General features: G+C 36.9%; 2 protein-coding genes across 2 annotated transcripts; one reads left to right on the top strand and one right to left on the bottom strand.

Moving 5' to 3' along the window:
* Positions 1 to 8506: 8506 nt before the first annotated feature.
* On the top strand, positions 8507 to 11015 carry nfkbiab (nuclear factor of kappa light polypeptide gene enhancer in B-cells inhibitor, alpha b). The gene is made up of 6 exons (XM_082142357.1): positions 8507 to 8771; positions 9499 to 9604; positions 9726 to 9933; positions 10026 to 10114; positions 10219 to 10506; positions 10601 to 11015. Exons 1-6 carry the CDS (start codon positions 8551 to 8553, stop codon positions 10631 to 10633), a joined length of 945 nt encoding a protein of 314 aa, XP_081998483.1. The 5' UTR covers positions 8507 to 8550; the 3' UTR covers positions 10634 to 11015.
* A 2794-nt stretch (positions 11016 to 13809) lies between these two features.
* psma6a (proteasome 20S subunit alpha 6a) lies at positions 13810 to 17951 on the bottom strand. The gene is made up of 7 exons (XM_082142373.1): positions 17790 to 17951; positions 17064 to 17158; positions 16877 to 16958; positions 16592 to 16747; positions 15305 to 15483; positions 15111 to 15205; positions 13810 to 14011 (listed from the first exon to the last, which is right to left on the bottom strand). The coding sequence occupies exons 1-7, from the start codon at positions 17863 to 17865 to the stop codon at positions 13954 to 13956; spliced, it is 741 nt and encodes a 246-aa protein (XP_081998499.1). The 5' UTR covers positions 17866 to 17951; the 3' UTR covers positions 13810 to 13953.
* Between the last annotated feature and the right edge of the window lie 1436 nt (positions 17952 to 19387).

Genomic DNA, 19387 nt, shown 5'->3' with positions numbered 1-19387 from the left:
GCTGTTTTTCCCATGTGAGTGTGTTTGGGGTCAGACAGGCTGCTGATAACCCGCACAATCTGCAGACGCTGATAAGAGACGCATCTCTCTCTCCTGTGGAGGGGGTGGATGCTGAAGCCACAAACCTGTTAGGATCCCATTATGTTCAGCTGGGATTCTCCTCCCAGGACACTCATCTGTGCGGCAAATGAGCGTGAGAAACCACTAGTGGCTGGAGACGCTTGGCCAGTTTGCTGAGGTGATGGTCGTTTACACGGGGGTTAGTAGCTTAGAAAGTTTTTTATTACCATGTATTTACCTGTAATTATCAATGACTATATTTATAACCAATTATACTTTATCAGTATACAAAGGACATATTAGCATTTTATAAAAAGATGGATGGATGGATGAGGCTGTTCCCTGTGGAATGATGTTTTCACAAAGATTCTGGCAGCTTTACTCAGACAGACTGTTGAATAATTCATAATTAATCATCTCTAATTAGGGCCCGCGTTGTATTTATCACTAGCACAGTTTTGGTCCATTAGCTCAAAATGATCACATGGACATCATCATATAATTAGAAATATTTTCATAATTGAGTATGTTTTAAATAAGCATTTGCACCTTTTTTTTTTTTTTTTTTTTTTTGATAGTAGCAATTTTATCATTTAGGCTAATAATGCTTTGTGCATTGGATAGGCCTACAAAAACTTTCGATTTCAATGTAATGACTCACTTTCTTTAAAATAATTAATAATTACGGCCAAAGTAACAAAAACAAAACATTGTGTACATTATGCTTTTAAAAAAGAGTGCCTTTAACCAGTTCTGGAACTTTTGGACTAATAATGTAGATTGTCTTAAATATTCAATTATTTGCTAAAAACATATTTAGTTTGAGAGGTTATTTACATATTTAATTGAGAGAGTATCTTTATCTTGCACGGAAACTGGTCGCGCGCTCTGAATCTACTGTTTCTTAAAGTCTGTCGCCATCTCCTGGAATATTCGAGTAATCGCGCTTTTCTAATACAAAGAATGTTGCAAAGCAAAACAGCCCAGTTTTTATAAATATATAAACAGATATTTTAAAATGATTTACACACTCGTTTTGTAAAAGCAATATACAATTTTATTTAAGGATATAATATGTGTATCGTTTTCGAGAAGAATAAACGATTATTCTATCCAAAAGTATCAAAAGAATATGTATCCGTTAGAGGGCGCTGTAGGGCTCTAGTGTGTGTAAATCCTTCATAGATTACATTTTTATTTTTATTTTTTTATTCAACCTTTATTTATCCAGGTAAACTGTTTGAGAACCACTTCTCATTTACAAACATGACCTGGCCCAGAGGCTACAAGAATAAATAGGACATACTGTACAACTGTACATAGTTGAACACATGACACATAGAACAAGCAATTGAATTAAGAAAGGTAGACAACAAAGAAAAGAGAAAAATAAAAAGAATAAAGTGCTTAAATATGTATGTATAAATATGGTTCATGATTGTCAGCTGGAACAAGAGTCAACTATGTAATTTTGGAGGTTTTGCTTAAAGGTGGAGATTGGGATCAGAGATGTAAGTTTCAGGGTATTTTGTAGTATGTTCCAGTCATGTACTGCTGCAAAGCGGAAGGCATTACGTCCAAAGGTAGTAGAAGTAGAGGGGGTACTAAATTTAATCAAATTACTTGATCTTGTGTGATGGTGTTATGAACGGCATGAAGAAGAGATGACAAATAGAGAGGAGTCTTGCCCAGGATTGTCTTATATATGAAGAGAAACCAATGATGGAGCCGCCGGGTATAAAGGGAGGGCCAGCCCACCAGTTTATACAGGTCACAGTGATGAGTGTGAAAGGGTGCATTAGTGACAAAACGGATGGCTGAATGATAGATTGTGTCAAGTTTTTTTAGGGCTGTGTTTGGTGCCATTCTGTAGATAATATCGCCATAGTCCAGAATTGGCAGTACTGTCATCTTAACGAGGGTGCATTTGGTAGCGTGAGTAAAGGAAGCTTTATTGCAAAAAAGAAAGGCTAGTCTAGCTTTGACTTTTGTTTGAAGGTTATTGATGTGTGTAATGAATGACAGGGATGAATCCAACCAGATACCTAGATATTTACATTTTTTGACATACTCCAGAGCCATACCGTTCATGCAGGTAATTGTAAGTGGAGTCTCAGTAACCGGTTTTCGGCTAAAAAGGATACATTTTGTCTTACTGGTGTTAATACGGAGGTGGAGATTGTCAAAGAACTGCTCTATAGAGGTGAAGCTGAGTTTAAGACTGGAAGCCACAGAATTGGGAGAGGAACCAACTGAGTACAACATGGTATCATCTGCATAAAGATGAATCCGGGAGGTGCCAGCAGCTCTGGCTATATCATTGATGTAGATAGAAAAAAGGGTTGGGCCCAGGATGGACCCTTGAGGCACACCTTTAGAGATAATAAGTGGGTCTGACATAATGTTTTCACTCTTCAATTGCTGGGCACGGTTTGTGAGATAATTGGCAAACCAATCACAGCTAGAGGAGGACAGACCAATACTGGAAAGCTTATGTAAGAGGATCCTATGGTCGACAGAGTCAAAGGCCTTGGCGAGGTCTATAAAGGTGGCAATACAGACCTGTTTGCTGTCTAATGCTGTAATTACATCATCAAGGACCTTTGTGGTGGCTGTTATGCACCCATGTCCCGTCCGAAAACCAGATTGCATGTCAAATAATATATGATTTTTATCCAGGAAATCATTTAACTGTTTTTGGACGAGCTTCTCCAGAACTTTGGCAAGGCATGGTAGGATGGAAATTGGGCGATAGCAATTTGGGTCAGATTCAGAACCCCCTTTGAAGAGGGGAAAAATTATGGCTGATTTCCAATCAATAGGGAACTCAGAGAGCTGTATGGACATGTTAAATAGTCTTGTGACCGGAGCGGCAATAATGCGGGCTGCTGCTTTTAAGAACATGGGATCAAGACCATCAAGGCCAGCAGATTTTTTTTCAATTCAGAATTCAGAAGTTTATATTCAGCTTGGTGAGTTCATCCTGGACTTCAGAGGTGGAAAGAGGCATAAAGGAGAAGCCACTGTTGCTTGATGGAGAAAGTTGGGCATCTGCTGAGGTTGTAACTGAAGTGTCCATTGAGACTGGATTAGGGTTTGACATTGAAACTGTATGGGTTGCATTAATAAAGTGATGGTTTAGAAGTGAGGCCATCCGAGACTTCTCAGTATTAATAATGTCATTAAATAACATAGAAACTGGTAAATGAGGGGAAATAACTTTATTTTCCATTACCTTGACTGTTTTCCAGAATGCCCTAGCATCAGTGCCACATGTGGTGAGTTTCTCTTTAAAATGCGAGATTTTGGCATTTCTGATAGCCTGTGTTGCTTTATTTCTGCATTGACGGAAGGCCAGCCAGTCAACTGGAGATTGGGTAGAGCGGGCCTTTTTCCAGAGGGCATTTTTATGATGAATAATCTCAGCCAGGTCATTGGAAAACCAAGGACTATATCGATTTTTTATTCAAATTTTTTTCAGAGGGGCATGTTTACTCATAATCAGACTGTTTTTTAAAAAAGACCATGCCTCTTCCAAAAAGGGGAAGGAATTAATTCTGTCCCAGGACACAGCCGCAACATCTTGGAGAAAAGCTTGCATATCCAGTTTTTTCAAAGAGCGCTTGGTTACAATTACTGGGGGCCTTTTGAATGAAAGGCCAGAGCGTATACATGCAATAGCGCAATGATCACTTATTTGACTGAAAACTAATAACTAAAAGTAAGGTGATACAGTTTAACAGTCCCAGATTAAACTGCACCAAGAGTTCATGCAACTAAATGTGTTTATAAATATATTTTTTATATATATATATATATAGAGAGAGAGAGAGAGAGAGAGAGAGAGTTGTATCTAGAGCTGAATTGTTTCTTTAGACAACAAAGGGAAACCTCACCTACACTAAATGCAAATGCTTTGTCTGGGCAACTTTTGCGTGAGAGAAAACCTGTGAGGTAAATAAGGGGAATGCACTCGATACAGCCCAAACTCTCTTGCTTTAAAGGTTAAACTACTCATAACCATTACATAACATGGAGGACTACTGCGCCCTTTCAGGTGAGAAGTCACATTCCATTCATTCTGATTGACCTGTGTGATTCATGGACTGAGCTTCAGGATTCCCCACTGCATGGAATGTCCACTGTTAAACACTGGGAAAACTGTGATGACTTGTTTAAAAGTCCTGTGCAGTGACACACACGGCAGAATCCCCGTTGACACCTTTGGGATTTTAAACAGTAAGCTATATGTTTTTTGAGGGAAAGAGGGGGGAAGCCTAAAGAGAATTATAATCAGGTTAGTGATTTACCCTGTTTTCAGTTTTGAAAAGTCATAGCAGCCTATATCTCCAGTGTATATAAGACATGCAAGTGACCAGAGGAGTCTGGAAGAAAATGGAAATTCCAGTGGCGTGTGGAGAGGGTGGGTCACACATGTCCTCCCTGTATCTAAACATTCAGTGTCATTCTCGATGAGTCAGCAGATTGTGTCAGAACATGCTGTTTCATGTGAGCAAGTTTCATATTAAACTACTCTACGCTTACACATGAGTGAAATGGCATTCTTTTAGCCTGACAAGCTATTGGGAAAGTCACCGTCATGGTATACTGTTTAACCAGTTTCAGACACTGGTATGAATTTATATCAATTATACTGTTCAAAAGTTTGGCTGCATTTAATTGCATTTAACTGTGAAATATTATACCGTGTCATGTAATTCTTCAGAAATCATTAATATGCTAATTTGCTCAAGAAACATTTTAACAATGTTGAAAACAGTTCAGATTTCTTTTGAAACCATGATCCATTTTTGGGGGGGGATTCTTTGATAAACAGAAAGTTCAAAAGAACAGCATTTATTTATATAGACATTTTTAGTAACATTATAAATATCTTCACTGTCACTTTTCATCGATTTAAAGGGATAGTTCACCCAAAAATAAATAAAATAATTGTCATCATTTACTCACCCTCAAGTTGTTCCAAACCTGTATTTCGAGACCGATCTCATGAAAGTGCGTATCTATAGCACGAATGATAATATCTCGTATCATTTATACGCCAAAACGAGTTTTAGCGTAAATATGGTACGCAGTTTTCGCGTGTAAATGATACGCACTTTATGGCGTGTAATATGCACGCCCTCCTCACCCCTAATCCTACCCAAGGGGTTTGTAGTGCGTATCATTTGAACGCTAAAACTCGTTTTGGCGTATAAATTATACGAGAATTATCATTCGTGCTATAGATACGCACTTTCATGAGATTGTGTTGGTATTTCTTTTGCTGAGCACAAAAGAAGATATTTTGAAGAATATGAGTAACCAAAAGGTTTATGGACCTCATTCCCCTATATGGCAGTCAATGTTTGGTTACCCATATTCCTCAAAATATCTTCTTTTGTGCTCAGCATTTCAGTGGCGGACTCTGCGATTCGGGGGGCCATTTCAAAGAAAAAATCTGTATTTTTGATGGCAAAATAGAGGAACAGGCGATATTGTGTTTAAAAAGCAATTCACCTAATAGCCTATTCACTAATTGTTTTTGGAATTGTTGTATAAAATCAATATCACATTTGGAAATGTGCTGGTATTCAGGAAAACAGCACTTTTGCTCGTGTGATATTGCTTATATTAAATACAAGAACTTATACAGAGACTTTTTTTGCACCATATCTTGGTTTTTGGAAGCATTTTTATTAATTTTTATGGCTTTTTTGCCCCAAGCTCCTTTTAATTTCACCCCTGGTGTGTGTGCACTGTGTAATGGCAGGGGGCGAGGCTCTTTTTCGACAGAAAACGGAGGCCTCTTCTGTTGCAAGTGTTTTTTCAGCAGTGCAACATTGCATATCAAATCAATATGTTACTAACAACAATTTTTGTCCTGTAATTTGACTACAATTTGTAAGTAATCTACCCAGCACAGGCAACAAAATAGGCTACTGGTTGTCCATGCAAGCTGACAAAACGTCTTTCCGGAAAGAAAGTTCTCCATAAAATAGTTTTGAAAGTTGTGAGTTATGAAAATGACGTGATCTAGGACCTTTTTTTAGTGCGCACTACTCACTGTAAAAAAAAAAAAGTTGCTGCCTTAATTTTTTTAATTACAGCCATTTCAAATTACATTAAACTGATTTTCAAAAAAAGTTCTTTAACTTATAAAAAAAGTTTAAATTTGCTTAAGCTATTTTGATGAGTTACAGCAATGTAAAAACATATGTCATCATAACTTACTGATCATATCATTTTTACATGCTGTAAAAACTGTAAGTCTATTCCTTTACAGCTTTATTTTCAATATGGTGTCGAACCTGACTATTCCTTAAGCACCACATCCATATGTGAACTTGTTATTGTTTTCTTTTCTATTTCAACAATGCAACATATGAAGTACATGACATATGGTAAATGATGAGTCAATGATCACGTTTAAATGTGCTGGACGGTCTTGTCTTGGCCTGTGCTCGCTTGAGGAAGTGTGTGTTTATGCTGCTTTAACATCTGCCTCAGCAAAAGAGGTTTAGTAATGGTCAGCCCACTGTTCTCCCACCAAAGATTCCCGCTCATAAACATGCTGATGAGAGCTCTCGTCACCTATCTATGTAAGAGTTGTGTTTCTGGAGCTGGACAGGACGTCCTATCCACACTGATCACGTGATACCGAAAAGGAACATTTTCAGAGTTTCCAGTATTTGATCAGAATAAATGAGTTGGACTTCCTGATATATCACTGCAAAGCAGATGCATTGTTGTTATTTGTAGGTCACTTATTCGTCCTACATTATCCACTCGACATCTTGTCTTACTTGAATTAATTATTGTATCAGAGACAAAACCCTTCAGAAAGTCACTAAGCCTGTTTGTAGGTCACTGATATAATATTACAATAGTAAAAGCATTCCCTCATGGAAGATATAGCTTTCTGTTGTGCGTGTGCACAATTGCAAATGCAGTTGTGTTTTAGAGTAACACCCTCTGCCCTCGGGGTTTACCACGCATAGCTACTGTAACTATGGTAATTGTGTTTGAGAACAGGCAGTCTTGGAGTTTACACACATGCGCCTTGAGTAAAACACATTCGACACATTCTTTGCTGCTTTAGAGTAAATGACTCTGTGGGCAAACTCTCACGGCAGAACTACACATAGAGGAGTTTCCCATTCTTCAGACTATGAGGAAGCAAGATATTGGCACCATACAGTCTACTTCCTTGACTTTACATTAATGTTTAAGAACTTCTTCTATTATATATAGATTTTTCCTGATTCCACTAAAGCACTTTTAGTTTTTGTTTGTTTGTCTATGCATTTACTTGACTGTTGCTGCCATTATATATATATATGCAGTGAATATTCAATTTAATATTTTACTATGTTCATTTATAATTAAAGCAATAAAAAAATACAAAAATGTAATCCCACTTTTTGACACCTGTAAACTGTAAAAAATAAATAAAGTTGCTGCCTTCAATTTTTAAGTACAATCAACTTGGACTTTAAGTCATTTCAACTTAAATTACACTAAACTGACTAGTTGAATCTTATATAACTTAATGGTTAATGGTTAAATATATTTTAAAAAATTTATAAACTTATTTTAAAGTTAAAGCAATGTATATAGTCAAATATAGTCATAACTTAATGATCATATCATTTTTACACATATTTATATTTTATATAAAATATACATATTGAAATATTTTATTAAACGTATATGTATTTAATGTATATTATATGTTTTATATTATACAATATTTATACCATTTTCTGTATTGTTTAGTTTTTCATGTTGCTATGTCAAAATTTAATTAAATTATTTAAACCATCTAAAATCTATATGCATAATTCAATATCTTTCAGCAAAAAATGGTAAACACTATTTAAAATTATTTATATTTTTATATCATTTAATTATACAATATATTAAAAAACTATTTAAATTTAAATAAAAAATACAACATATATGTTCATAGTTTCTTTATATTACACATTATATGTGTAATCATATTTTATGTATTATTTTGTTTGGTTCACATGTTGCAATGTCAGAATTACAGGACCCATGTGAAATATATGAATGATTCAACATCTTTCTGCAAAAATTTTTAGATGTTTGAAAATGGGACTTTTTGCAAACCACCAAAGTACACATTGTAGAGTTGTGCACTAAATATTTTCTTTTCTCACATAAAATGTTTAGTTTAGTTTTTTTTTTTACATTTTAGCCAGCCCTAACTGGATTCTGGAATATTTTGCAACTGGAAAAGACAAGCTTTCAGTATTACTGGTCTGATAGTGTGTTTAGCGAAGCAGAGAAAATTTCCCCAAACTCCTGGCGCAGTTAATTCCCTCTAGATAGAACACAATTCAGACGTCAATCACACTTTGGAAATCCCCCACTCTCTTTAAGCTCCGCCTCCTTCTTCATCTCTTTTTAACACTCCTGAAACTCTCACAGTCCACTAGAGCTACACAGACTTCCGACACAAACATGGAGCTTTATCGAAGCAGCAACACCAACCAAATGGATTATAATGACGATGGCCGCGGACCCAAATCTGGGAAAATACTTGCGAGCAACGACGACCGTTTAGACAGCGGTTTGGATTCGCTAAAAGATGATGAATACCCGGACGTGGTGTCTGATTTCAGGCGGATGAATGTGGCCGAGGACGAGCCCTGGAGGAAAGAGCGCACCGAAGACGGAGACACGTAAGTTTTTCTTAAAAAACAATCTCATGCAGATCATGCAAAAGCAATTTTGTGCATCTGATTTTTTCAAACAGTTTACATAATGCATGACGCATGGGAAAGACAAAACTTTTAGGTTGCAGAGAACTGTTTATTTATTTATTTTTTAAAAAATCCTTTTTTTTTTTAGCAAGTTATCAGTATAATACTAAAAACACGTTAAGGTTTATGATTGTTCTTAAGGCAATTTCAATCATTAAATGACTAAAATAATAACTTTTAGTTTGCAAAGAAATGTATTATAACTTTATTTATTTATATACACAAATATATAATTGTTTCACAGTACTTATTGTAATGCAAAAAAAAAAAAAAAAAATTCAGTGTTCAAAGTTGATTGTTAAGCACAGTTAAAGTCCTTCTCATTCCATTCACAAACCGTAGTGCGCATGCGCAGGTCACAAAACCTGCAGTCATAATGGGCTTTATGTAAACAGAAACGCTGCATCAGTACGGACTGTTCTCTGGCACCGCGTCGATGTGGGCGGGGCTTCTGTCCTGGCGTCAATGAGGGCGGGGCTGCGCCAACTCGGAAAGTCCCGGGCAGCGTGCCAGACATTCAGACGCGCGCGTGCTGCGCATGTCCCTACTAGGAAAAATACAGTTCTCTGCACACCCAAAAGAGTTGATGTTTTATAAATAAAAATGTTCTCACGGTTGCATAACAATTTTTTTTTTTTTTTTTAAGGTATTTACATCTTGCCATTATTCACGAGGCCAAAGATGCTGCATTAAAAATGATTGATTTATCCCATGGTGACCCCTTCCTCAACACACAGAACAACCAGAGACAGGTACATAAAGGATTTTTTTTTTATTATTATTATTATTACTATTATTATGTGTGTATATTAGCAAACTTGAGCTCCATTTCTGACTTTTCTTTCACACTAAACCACTCTCTTCTCATTTCAGACTGCCTTGCATTTGGCCGTCATCACAGAGCAGCCTCGTATAGTAGAGCAGTTACTGAAGGCCGGCTGTGACGCGTCCCTGATGGATGACTGTGGGAATACCGCCCTCCATATCGCCTGCAGGAAAGGTTCAATGGCCTGTTTTGGCCTCCTAACGCAGGGCTGCCCACAGCACCTCCCAGCCATCCTCCAGACACCAAACTACAACGGTAAGAGGGGGTTTGCTATGTACGTTTTGCTTGCTATCATCCTCTCTCCCTTCATTTGGACACATCTGATCTGACTTTCCTTTACTCTTCAGGTCAGAAATGCATACACGTGACCGCCATCCAGGGCTACCTGTCGTTGTTGGAAAGCCTCGTCCAGCTTGGCGCAGACATCAACGCACAGGTAAAAATGAGATTTTCTCTAGCTATCCAAATCTGTTTACGTCTTAACAAATTGAATAACCGCATCGCAAAGGCAAATGGCTAAAAATGCTTGTTTGTCTTTAGGAGCAGTGTAATGGGCGAACCGCTCTACACTTAGCGGTGGACCTCCAGAACTTTGAGCTGGTTAAACTTCTAATCAGCAAAGGCGCTGATGTCCACAGCTTCACGTACGGCGGTCACACGCCTTATCACCTGACCTATGGCCGGGCAAACGCAGACATCCAAAAAGTCCTGTATGAGCTCACGGCGCCACACCTTAGGGAACTACCAGATAGTGAGTCAGAAGATAGCGACGAGGATAATGAAGACCAATGTACATCTGATGATGATGATGATGATGATGATGATGAAGTAAGTAAGCTTATCTGATGTTCATTTTTTACATTTATATTTTTAAAGTAAACATGCTTAGGTTTTCCTAATTTGCTTTTTGTTCATTTCACAGATGTATGATGACATTAAAATGATGGGGCAGTAGGAAAGAGGACTAGTAGGACTTCTGTTGAATGGAGAAAGATAGAGATGTTCTCACTCAAGGTGCCCAGGAACGAGCCCGCCGCGGAGCTCGCAGGGTCACAGGCGGCTCGCGGCTCATTGGCGGCGCAAGTACAAGACAATTGTACAAAGGAGGCCTGGAAACAAAGGGTGTATCAGAGCAACACTGGAGAGAGGCCGACAAAACCGTACCGTTGGCTCTCTATGATAGACTGTACTGTCAGCTGGAATCAACGGCTGTGTTTCTGTTGTACTGTGATGTAAAATATTGTGTATACAGACAGATTTATTTTTATATTAACATGTATATGTGTATATAGAAGATTGAAACGTAACGCATTTTAAATTAAAAACCTTAAACTTCACTTTGTGTCCTTCCTTGGAAATGCATGAGAACGGTTCTACCAGAGAAATGAGGAAGTTTAAATATCCTTTTGTGTCACTGAGGAGAAGTGCTTGTAAACTGAAGAACTTGAACTCTGTTTTCCGTCAGCTGTGTTGACTGGAATTTCCTGAGCAGGAAGAGCCGTTCTGACAAAATTGCCAAAGCTGAGTTCCCCGACTTCCTGAGTTCCCAAAATAAGGAACGGCGTGTAATTTCACAATGCTGCTTTATGGAGAATAGTTAGTCAAATTAGTCAACAATTCGCCCACAGGAAACATTTTAGATTGATATATTCCTAGAAAGTTCCTCCCCTGTTGAGATTCTTGGGAAAGGGTGTAGCGATCATTTGGCAACATTGTTAATGCCTCTGATCTAAAGTGAACTCGTGTTCATCTATTAGCATATTCCTAGTGTTTGCCATTTCAATTTCAAATTGACTTAAGCCAACAATGTGAAGTGAAACTCCTAGAAAATTTCCTCAAACTTTCACATTCACAACCTACAAGTCATGCAGTTCAACTCGCAGTCACACTTTACTTTTTGTCTTGGCCTTTACAGTAAAGGAAAGTCAAGTGTGTGTGGTTTTCTTGATTTGAATACAAACCTGAGATCTTTAAAGGGAATCCACCTTCAGCTTAACTCATCTTATTTCCGAATGTGAATCCGGACAGCACGCCTTTTTGATTTTGAGATACCGTTGTGCCTCTTCAGTCCCTAAGACACCTCTTAAAGAGTTCCATGCAAATGATTTAGTCATAGTGCTCGGTTTGAGAGCCCTGTGGAGTCTGGTTAGGAAACGCAGGGCTCTTCGCAGCTCCTGTAATTGCAGGATAATACTCGTATGATTCATCCAGCTCCGAGAAATGACAGCAGGCCGGCACTTGGAAAATCCGGCTCTTGTTTGCCGTCTCTCTATTAGGCAAGCAGCACTACATTTATGCAAATACCACGTCTGGAGGGGATTCTGTAGTGAGAGTTTAGGAAATGCTATTAACATCTTAAAGAGAGTGTGAGAAAACCAGACAGGTGCAAACGCACACTGCTTACCATAAATGAAGGGGACTGAGACCCCAGGAGGCTTTCTAGTGAGTTTGTACAGTAAATTCACTACTGGCCCTGAATAAAATACATTTTAAAGAGCAGGAGACTGAGGCAGGAGCACATTTCCTCAAAAGGAAACAGTTTGCAATATAATATGGTGTGCATAAGTTCAAGTTACAGATTAATGATAATTAATTGCATTGCTGCAGAATTATGTGGTGCTGGTCAGAATTATTTGCCCCTTGGTAAATATGATCAAAGATGGCTGTAAAAAATAAATCTGCATTGTTAATCCTTTTGATATTTTATTAAAAAAATTAGCAAAAATCGAACCTTTCATTGAAGTAACATAATTGAAAGTGGGGGAAAAAAAATCACATTATGAAATAAATGTTTTTCTCCAAAACACATTGGAAACAATTATTTGCCCCCTTTTATTAAATACCTTTTTGCAACGTCTTTTTGCCAAGATAACAGCTCTGAGTTTTCTCCTATAATGCCTGATGAGTTTGGAGAACACCTGACAAGAGATCAGAGACCATTCCTCCATACAGAATCTCTCCAGATCCTTCAGATTACCAGATCCATGTTGACGCTTCTTCTCTTCAGTTCAGCCCACTCATTTTCTATAGGGTTCAGGTCAGGGACTGGGATGGCCATTGCAGATGCCTGGTTTTGTGCTCAGTGACCCATTTTTGTTTTGATTTTGATGTTTGTCTTTCTGTTCTGTTGGAAAGGAGCACAAAACCAAGCATGTGTTCTCCAAACTCATCACGCATTATAGGAGAGTACCCCCACTTTCAATTATTTTGCAATTTTTTTAAAATAAAATATCAAAAGGATTAACAATGCAGATTTATTTTTTACAGCCATCTTTGATCATATTTACTGTACCAAGTGGGCAAATAATTCTGACCAGCACTCTGTGTGTGTGTGTGTGTACTTGTACAACTATCTTTGTGAGGACCAGTTTGAGTTTTAGACCATTGGAGTGAGGACAAAGAGAGTAAAGTGAGGACATTTTGGCCGGTCCTCACTTTCTGAGACCCCTTTAAAGGCCTGTTTGAGGGTCTAGACTTGGTTTTAGGGATAAGGTTATAATTAGATTAAGGGTAGGTTTAGGGTTAGGCACTTAGTTGTGATGGGTAAGGTTAGGGTAAGCAGTTAGAGATTGCATTGTGTCAATGAATGTCCTCCCTCATAAAGATAGATGTACAAGTGTGTGTGTGTGTGTGTGTGTGTGTGTGTGTGTGTGTGTGTGTGTGTGTGTGTGTGTGTGTGTGTGTGTGTGTGTGTGTGTGTGTGTGTGTGTGTGTGTGTGTGTGTGTGTGTGTACACACTGCCTTTCAAAGGTTTGGGATTGGTAAGTTTTTTATTTATTTTAAAAGAAGTCTCTTATGCTCACCATTACTCCAGTCTGTCACATGATCCTTCAGGAATCATTCTAATATTCTAAGAATTATTTTAAATACATTAAAATTCTTACCAAACCAAAACCTTTGAATGGCAGTGTATATACAGTACATACACACACAGACATATATAAATGTAATAATATATATACACACATATTATGTAAACACGCAAACTTTTCTGTTAGATGTGATTAATCACAATTAACTGATCTGATAGCACTAATATCTCTCTCTCTTATATATATTTTTATATATATATATATATAATTTGAAAAATAATTGTAACACCAGAAAAAAAATTATAATAAAAAATACCAGTTTTCCAAAAAATTATTTTTATTGTATTGTTGCAAGAAAAAAGCTACATAAACAGCAAAAAACAACAGTTGACCTGAATATTGATGACATGATTGTAGTTCTCAGACTTTTTTTGTGACAGGGTAAGGACTCGTGCAGATATTCTCAATCCCGTTCAGTAAGAGCCATGAGGTGGGTGTCAATCTCGGACTCTGACAAAATTCTGAAATATATAGAAATATACATTACTACAAAATGAAATTTCACAACTTTAATACGTGTAGTGAATCATTTTTACACAACATGACAAAAATAGTTTTAATGACCTAGTGGTTTGAAATAAATACACTTCTGTCATGACAACTCTGAGTGTTTGGCATTGGTAATGGGTATGACAATATTGATATATTTGGTCTTTGGCGGAATAATGCTGTTATTGCTGCAGAGCAAGTACAGGACTTGCTACTGCCGAAACACACTGCTGTGAGCAAGTGAGACATGCTGCTGCTGTACAATATAGCGTACCGTACCTATACAGGTGGAGCTGGGGAAGGTGGAGGGTTTCTGCTAAGGCAAATGCTGAACAGTATATAAAGGTTGAGCAGCGAGTTCATTGGCTACTGATACAGCAGGAACCAATCAGCTGTGCCTTATAGAGAATGATGCAATTGCAAGCATTTGAGTTAAGGACCTATCAGCCTATCCCTAGACCATCGAGTGTTTCATTACAGAATTTTGTATAAGTGTTAAAAAATGTGGTATGATGTTTTTTGTTAAGTCTCTTATCCTCACCAAGCCTGCAGTTATAACACTAAAACTGTGAAATATTATTACAATTTAAAATGACAGTTTTCTATTTTTAAATATAATTTATTCCTGTGATGGCAAAGCTGAATTTTCAGCATCATTTCCTTCAGAAATCATTCTAATATGCTGATTTGCTGCTCAAAAACATTTCTTGTGCAGATTAATATTTTTGCGGAAGCCGTGATGCAGTTTTTCAGGATTCTTTGATAATAGATGAAAAGAACATTTATTTGAAATGTGTATTTTATTACATAATAAATGTCTTAACTGTCACTTTTGATTAATGCTTACTTGAATAAAAGTTAACTTCTTAAAAAAATTAAATACTTTTGAACAGTACTGTACGTAGATAGTATGAAAAATAGTACTACTAACTGGAAGTACCTAGCGGGGATTTTTCACCAATTATAGAGTATGGTTTGGCTGTTGACATACAGGGCATATGTAAATATGTAAACGCTATGTAGTGATATGTAAATGTTACATCCTGTTTCACTTGCAACGTACAAACCCACCTGAACTTGGGCTCCTCTGTGGTCACAACCCCGATCTCCAGCTCTGAAGGCTTGAAGTCGATGGACAGAACGGTAGACAAGCAACTTATTGCAGTCTGTGAGGATGAAAAGTGCATAAAAGAACTCAAAATAAGAGGACAAAACATAACAAAGGGTATTGATTCCATCGATGATGCAGAAGAAGGAACTTATACCTCTACTGTTTGCTCAAAGGTCCAATCCAATTTCTTCTTCACCTTTTTCTCCAGGAAGCTTGTGGCCTCTGTCTGTTTGACGCCCGCAGCAGTGGCCTTGAAGCCGCAGTAGTAGCCTGCAGGATCACACTTATAGACCTGCGGCCCCAGCTCCTCATCCACGCCAACCACAATCATACCTGACATGTCCAAACAATATTAAGAGACAACATTAAAAACAAAGTTATTTATACAAAAATAACATTCCATAATTTTGAATTCTGAAATGTCCTGAATGGCCTATGATAGTACTCTTCTTACTAGGCATGTTGTGTGTATACCTGCATAAATACTTGATATACAGGTGCAGTATACAACTAGAGAACATTATATTTAATACTGCATGACACATTGCAATGCGTTAGACTTGATGTTAGATACTATCTACTTCTAGGCCGAAGAAACATTTCTCATTATCAATGTTAAAAACAGTTGAGCTACTTTATATTTTTGTTTCTGGATTCTTTGATGAATAGAAAGTAAAAAACATTTACTTGAAATAGACATTTTTGTAGCCTTAAAAATCTCTTTACTGTGACATTCGATCAGTTTAATGCATCCTTGCTGAATAAATGCGTTAACTCCTTTATTAAAAAAAAATCTAGCTGACTACAAACTTTTGAACACTAATGTATGTAGATAGTATGAAAATGCCACCCTTGTACTAGTAACCGATAGTACCTTGTGGGGATTTTTCACCGTTAATATGGTTTGGTGGTGGATATACAGGACATATGTAAATGCTATCTAGTGGTAAATGTAATATCACACACTAATACGAGGCTCATGACTTCACTGGACTACTACAATTTTGAGCATTTTACCCACACATATTGGACTAAACAGCAAATATGGCCATATTGATTTGAGAGAACGGCACACTTCTTGCCGATGCTGAACAGTGATGTGATAACATTTGAACATAACACGGTGTTTATTGTTGCATACTACAGATTGTTTCACACTCTACTGCATAATATGTCGTATGCGGCATGTCTAGACACTAATTCTGTTAATGCTAATAAAAGCCACTATTGCTTCCTGTAGAGCTGCCTTTGAAATTTTGAACTTTGCAACACTGACACAATTATCATAATGAGCTGAATCAACATTGAACAGACTTTAGCTGAATATTGAATTATAATAGGGGCACTTTAAAAAGTCTGTATTGTATAAAGTGCTATACAAATGAATGTGACTTGACTTGATTCTATTCAGAACAGCTTCATATGCAGACCGTAGACTTACAGCAGCCCAGAGGCCTCATCTCAGCGTTCTGTGTGTACACCTGTGAGATGTCTGCAATGCGCTTGCACAGCATGTCTACTGGGATCTCATAGCCGTATTTATACTTCCAGTTAGCAGCTTCATATCTCGCCCTCTGCACCTGCGACCTGCTGTCAGCTTCAGAGAGAAACATAAGACATCACACGTGGTGTAAATTAATACACAGTTTAACATTTCACCACACAAAAGGAGATTCTCCAAACTTAACGCAAGCTGGACAATCGCGGTGTGCAGAGATGAGTTTACCTGTCATGCCAGACATCACACAGCCAATGTTTTCTGTTATTCTGAATAGATGAGTGACAGTGGACTCATCGAGAAGCTTATCCTGGGTGATTAAAAGAGATAATTTGCATAGTTAATATGTTACATGGAGATATAAACACACTTTTTTTTTTTATAAAAAAGTTAAATTAAATACAAATAGACTCACTGGAACTTTCTTCTGAGTTATAACAACCGCACAGTCTTTCCCTCGAACAGCTAATGACGTAAGACCTCCCTGATTAATGGCCTTGAATGCATATTCTGTGGAAAATAAAATCAACATTTTAATGATCAATGATCATAAATTCTTCCTAAAATGCAAAAAAACACAAAAAAAGATTAAATTCTAATTTTAACAACCAAATGTTTTATTATTAGTCTTTTACTAATATACAAGAGAAAATGTACCCATATGAGAAATAAATATAATATAAAGACATATTCTATTTATTTAAATTCTAAAGTTATATGCACAATATATAGGGGCAAATAATTCAGAACAGATAGTGATTTTGCATGCAAGACATAACCTAGATTTTACAGGTGAAACAGTTTCACATGTGAATAGTATTAAATAAATCTCTGCATACATAATTGTTAACATTATGAAACCAAAAGTACATTTATCCATATTGGTAAAAACAATGAGTTCAGATGGATCTGTCATGTAAGTGAAAGCTAAAACGAGTATTGATAAACGTGTCAAAAAGCGAATTAATTTTAACAACATATTCCACTCATACTTATTGTCGTCCGTTTTAAACACATCAATGTTTAATGCTGCTGTAAATACAATAGCATGAGCTAAAGAAGGTGCAGAATGAACATGTTGCAAAATGACTGAGCATTTATTCTTTCGACTTAATAAAGAGACATTTTCATCGATACGCACCGACTTGATAGAGTCTCCCCTCTGGGGAAAAGATAGTAATGTGTCGATCAAACCCAGCGCTCGAGCCTCGGGACATAATGCTAGAGATTTAGGGTTTAATATCTCTAGTTTGTAAACAGATCTAAACCACAGCTCTGTTGTAAACCGGAAATGATACAACCGGCTCCGACATTCATATCCGGGTGAGATGACATCATGACGCGCCGCATGGGCCTTTGTGTGAAAAGCACTTGATATTAAAGTTGGATAGCTTATTATAGTTTTAGAAAACTACAAAAAGCAGTTTATTACATTGTATTTTAGTACAATTTTATTAGGGGTTAAATGAGCGAGGTTATGAATACCGGTAGTTCTGACATAGTGACCATAGTTTAATTAAAGTAAGCATATAGTAGGCCTATCACATGTAATCCTTGTATATGGCTCCTTATTAACACGTTTAAATCAATATAACTAGTTTAAATAAAACCATCTATGGTATGTTCTGATAAACAGAAGCCACACATTTAGAAAAATCCACTGCCATATTTAATATAGTTAGTGTTACTTTAGTACAACCAGGATCAGAAATTAAATGGGGTTTTAAGAAATTGTAAAAATGTATTTATCCATTTGAACACAAATAGGCCGTTTTGATTTATTGGGAAATAAACTCGAGTCTAATAAATCACATTGAGAATTTCTGTTTTATTAGGCTATACTGGCCTACGTGTTTGTTATTTTCAAAACCTGACAGTTGTTAAAAACGCCCTTGTCCCGAGGACACAGTGCAAATTTTCAGTTGAAATCTATCTTTATAATAGTTGAACCTTGCTATAATGTATGCCATTAACTAGAAACCTACATGGAAAACACATGCTATTGAAAATAAGCATTTACGCAATTAGTCTTCAGATTCAGGTATAGTTACTTAGATATACCGGTCTATGAGTAAATATGAGTCTCTGAGGATTTTTATATGATTATGATTATACATTAGGAGCAGTCAACGTTACTTGCTAGTGCCACTAACATAAAATTAGGTATGCATGCAATAGAAGAAACAGAATTGGACATACTGGATAGCGGGGATTTTTTTTGTACATTTTTATTACATTTATTTATTATTTTAGGACTATTAGACACACACACAAAGATAAGGTAGGGGCGTGCCCGAAAGGTACACATTGCTACAACAGAAACATAAGCCATGACTTTTTTGTGCCAAGCATACTACTGATCCATGGTTCAAAATGTTTTGCAGGACTATCAAAAATTCCTTTAGTATATTCAAACTAGCCTTTTATGTTCTCTGTAAAGAGTTGCGTTTGTCAAGGTGTCCTGGCATGAAGTCAATGATTGTTTGTGTTCTATTTATAGTCTGCAATGTTTTTTCCCGTGTTCATCAGTCTTTGGCAGTAAATTGAGGGTTTTTCACAGCTGATTTGATCAAACATCTTATTCCCCTTGATAAAATTGTGCCTTTTCTTCCAAGCCCTGAAAGGTTTGTAATGGTACCATACGTTTTAAACTTAGAAACGATGCTGCCAACTGTGTATCTAAGAACTTTTAGTGTCCAGGAAATGTTCTAGTCGCCATAGCCTTCTTCTCTTAGTTTT

The sequence above is a fragment of the Leuciscus leuciscus genome, assembly GCF_965113295.1.
Source record: "Leuciscus leuciscus genome assembly, chromosome: 17".
NCBI classification, from domain to species: domain Eukaryota; kingdom Metazoa; phylum Chordata; class Actinopteri; order Cypriniformes; family Leuciscidae; genus Leuciscus; species Leuciscus leuciscus.
The sequence above is the reverse complement of the archived record's forward strand: the minus strand, read 5'-3'. Positions and strand labels throughout refer to the sequence as shown.